This window comes from Cyprinodon variegatus, unplaced genomic scaffold (genome assembly GCF_000732505.1).
Source record: "Cyprinodon variegatus isolate N-32 unplaced genomic scaffold, C_variegatus-1.0 Scaffold923, whole genome shotgun sequence".
NCBI lineage: Eukaryota > Metazoa > Chordata > Actinopteri > Cyprinodontiformes > Cyprinodontidae > Cyprinodon > Cyprinodon variegatus.
The window spans coordinates 193,403-197,427 of NW_015151376.1; the positions used below are offsets into that span (position 1 = coordinate 193,403).

Here is a 4,025-nt window from a genome sequence, read left to right on the forward strand (position 1 = left end):
AAAATTTAATAACTTCTACTCAGGGTTGGGAACATTACTTACATAAAGTATCTGGGTATAATTACCAGCTACTTCTCCCAAAGAGTTATTGAGACTGTTATCCAGTTACTGATAAATCAAAGTAACTAGTTACTAGGCAAAGTAATAGTTATTAGCAGTTATTTTTCAACATCTAAAATCTTGATGAATCTGAATGACTTCAATGTTATTGGAACCTATGCAAACTAAACCAATGTATATTTTTTTTTATATACAAATAATATGTTTTGTTCTTAGGGTCTGCCAGGAAAGCAGGGAGTAGCTGGTCCTCCTGGGGAAAAGGTAATCATATTAATCATCTTTTGGGGAAGCATGATATCATGACCAGAATTTGACACCTGCTAAGCAAACTTCTCTTTCTTTAACATTTATGCAAACAAACGATTATTTCTGAAAACTCAGTGTTATTCTTTATATGGATTTAGGGTGAGACTGGTTCAGAAGGACCAATGGGACCGGTTGGGCTTCCTGGAAAAACTGTGAGAAGCCACAGACTAAATATGTAGCTTATTTATTTATCTATCCTGCAAGTGTATTATTTACAAACTTATCTTTGTTTTCATGCAGGGGCAGCCTGGAAATGATGGGGAGGATGGAAAACCGGGAGAAAAAGGACCCACTGTGGGTTTGCTTCAATTTTCTTTTCTTTTTGCCTGATTATTTGGTTTTTGCTTCCAAAAATGGGTCCAAATTGCTACCTTTGATAAACTGTTCAAATTAAGAAATACCTTATATTTGTGATCCATAAAACATTTATTTTAGTCTGTTAGATGAAACTGATTAATTATTTTCCATATGTTTGTAATTTTCTATTTTCTTACAAATAATGATGTGATTTTTTTATTTCTGTAATGCAGGGTGCAACAGGAAAACAAGGACCAATGGGGCCTGTTGGTCCAAAGGGAATCCAGGTGAGATATATGTAGTTTAAAATCTCGTCTCTAGGTAGAAATGTGTTTTTGTTGCAAGAACTAACAAAAAAAATTAGCCTTACCACACTTTTCTTTGCTAAATAAAATGTTGCCGTAATGTTTAGCTTAAAATTACTGCTAAATAGCTTTAAAAAAGCTAACACTTTGAGCTTACTGCATCCCCTAATATCAATTTCAAAGGGGTTTATTTAATGAAACATTTAGTTAATCAATAATTTATTAAGTAAACAAATTGATAAATATTTAAGACAATTCATTATTTCAATTTACATTTATTTCCTGTCATATTTATTTATTTCATGGTACATTTATTTATTTCATTTTGTCCTCTTTAGGCCTCCATAGTATATAGTTCGCTAACTGAAATAAAGCTTTAAAACTGAAATCTGTAAGCCATTAACCTACTTTTTAAACAAACTTTATAGAACTTTTCTAACATATTGAATAAGAGTGTACAGTGTGGAATGCTGGTAATGTAGCTTATTTACTCACACTTTTAAATGTTTGGAAAGCAGACGGTATTCTACATGGACATTATTGTTAATCTTTTTCTGTATGTGTCCGCTACCTTTATTCTGAATTTTCCATTATCAGGGTGACAAAGGAGATAAAGGAGCTACTGGGCCCAAAGGATTGAAAGGTCATACAGGCCATAAAGGCGATCAGGTGGGAGAATAGCTGTTCTTAGTTGAGTTTTGCTAAAGTACTGAGCGCTATGGGAATCCATCAGCACATCATTATCATTTTGATTCCGGAGTTTAGGGACCAACTGGGCCTGTAGGACCAAAAGGAAGTCAGGTAAGAGTCATTATGATGATAGAATAATTTCCACCATGTGGTTTAATAATTACACATTCATCATGTCACCTTTTGAAAACAGGGAGATCCAGGCCTGACAGGAGACCCTGGTGTCAAAGGAGATCAGGTATTATCTTTATATTTTTTTAATAGACATTCATCCCTCTTTGGATCTAATAGATTGTCCCGATGTCTTCCAGGGCCCTCCTGGTGTGTCTGGCATCAAAGGAGAGGTATGAATTAATTAAGTTACCACAATAACTTAAATGTTTAACAGTAGAAGAGTCTAGAAGAGTCTTCTGCTGAAGCTAAATAGTCCACCAAAAGCATTCTGGTTTTTAATCAAGGGAAAAACATACTTTAACGATTTATGTTTCCATGCCAGCGTGGAGAAAAAGGTCAAAGAGGATCTACAGGAGCTGAAGGGAGACCAGGTCAGCCAGGACACGCAGGAGCAACGGGTCCCATGGGAGCACGAGGGTTGGAGGGAGATCCAGGCATCCCTGGACCACCAGGTCCTAGAGGTCTACCTGTGAGTCACAGATGGCTTTACTTGACAGGTTATCAAAATAGGATAAACTCTCTCTGCCTTTTCTAAATATACCAAAAAACAAGGGTTGGTATTTTCCTACATAAAATGTCTGCAGTTTTACTTTTTCTTCTTTTTGTGCCCCAGTTTCATTTTTAAAATTTAAAATAAGATGTAATGATTTGCTTTAGAAATTGGAAAGGGAAAAAAATAGTCAGGAAAGCCATTGTGTTAGCTGCTCTCTTTTGCATAATGAATTGTCTACCACTCACCCATGATTGGTCATGGTAGAAGGTAGCCAATCTGGCTAGCTCAAGTGGAAGTCAACCGTCCCGCAAAACAGGAAGCCTGGGTTAGTATCCCATGAGTGTGAGTCCTTGGGTAAGACCCTTTGTTGGGTTTAAATCCAGAGAAATGTGAGTTTAAGAGGACAAAATGATCAAACACAGACAGGGATTTTGCAACGTCAACCTCTGCACAGGGGAGAAGAACTGCTAGCTCACAACCAGCACCTTTTCTCCCAGTTCCCTTCACAGCAAAGCCTTTTATGAACAGTTTACAACATAATAGGGCGGGTCTTAAAAAGGAAACCCTGTAATGATTATCTGGCAGGATGCAGGTCACACAACAGTGTGACTCTGCCTCATGACCTACTGTACTGGATGCAGGTCATAAAAGTTTATGACCCTCCTGATTGAATCACAGGACAGAAATGTAGCATCTTATTTCTTCAATGTTTCATATCCATGCACATTAATTTTATAATTGTAACTCTAACACCCTTCACGCTAATGTCTGCTTTGGGGAATCCTGAGGTTCTGAGTTCAAACCCCACTCCCACGGACTGCCACTCTGGGTCTCTGAGTACTGCTTCCCAGGCGCTGCACTATGGCAGCCCACTGCATCCCCAAGGGGATGGCTTTAGTGCAGAGAATTAATTTCGTTGCTCTGTACTTGTGACAGTATAATGAAAATAAAATAAAACACCAGGGGGAGAAAAGCAGGCATCAGGATCACATGCTTCACACCTGCATCTTCCGTCCTCTCAATATGCTCTGAGATCCTTTTGAAGAACACCATAAACAGGATTGGTGTCATGGTAGATTCCAACACCTAACAGAAACAGAATACCAAGAAGTTGTAGCTTTTTTCAAGGAGTTAAAACTGTAGCCCCCAAAAGCAAACCTGGTGTTTTTTACTGTACAACTGCACCACCTTAAAAATGCTCCAAAGCTGGTTATAGGGGTTTAACAGAACAACAAACCTCCCATGATCTCATCAGCGATTCATCAAGGGTAAATATCTGGCCTAATTTTTAACTGCTACAACAAGATTAATGATAATCCAGAGGTCTGGATTTCTTACCTTTTGTGGATCCTGTTAGTCTTTTACAACTTGTAAATTTGGGATTCAAACTTTAAGTTCAAAACACATGTAGAAAAATCTCCAGCAAAACAATTGAGTCAGTTGTGCTTTTAGACTTTTAAGTGCCAAGAAATACGCAAAGTGATTAATTTGGCATCTATGGAAACCAAGATGTCAGTTCAGGGGTCATGTACATGTAAACAGTCCACTGAGCAGAGGTCATACAGGATAGAGCAGGGGTCTGCAACCTGCGGCTCCAGAGCCACATATGGCTCTTTGGACCCTCTCCAGCGGCTCTTAATAGTGGCTAAAATGTATATAAAGAGCTAAATAATTTACTATAATATATATCGGTATCAATA

At 37.9% G+C, this 4,025-nt stretch overlaps 1 protein-coding gene across 1 annotated transcript in view; it reads left to right on the forward strand.

The window, feature by feature from the left end:
- The window catches only part of LOC107099953 (collagen alpha-3(IX) chain-like), a 56,194-nt gene that overhangs the window by 42,553 nt on the left and 9,616 nt on the right, over window positions 1-4,025 (forward strand). Inside the window, exons 24-32 of the mRNA XM_015398284.1 lie at window positions 277-321; window positions 465-518; window positions 607-660; window positions 897-950; window positions 1,566-1,637; window positions 1,734-1,769; window positions 1,852-1,896; window positions 1,970-2,002; window positions 2,155-2,301. Of these exons, the coding sequence (XP_015253770.1) occupies window positions 277-321; window positions 465-518; window positions 607-660; window positions 897-950; window positions 1,566-1,637; window positions 1,734-1,769; window positions 1,852-1,896; window positions 1,970-2,002; window positions 2,155-2,301 (540 nt within the window). The remainder of the gene's footprint in view (window positions 1-276; window positions 322-464; window positions 519-606; window positions 661-896; window positions 951-1,565; window positions 1,638-1,733; window positions 1,770-1,851; window positions 1,897-1,969; window positions 2,003-2,154; window positions 2,302-4,025) is intronic.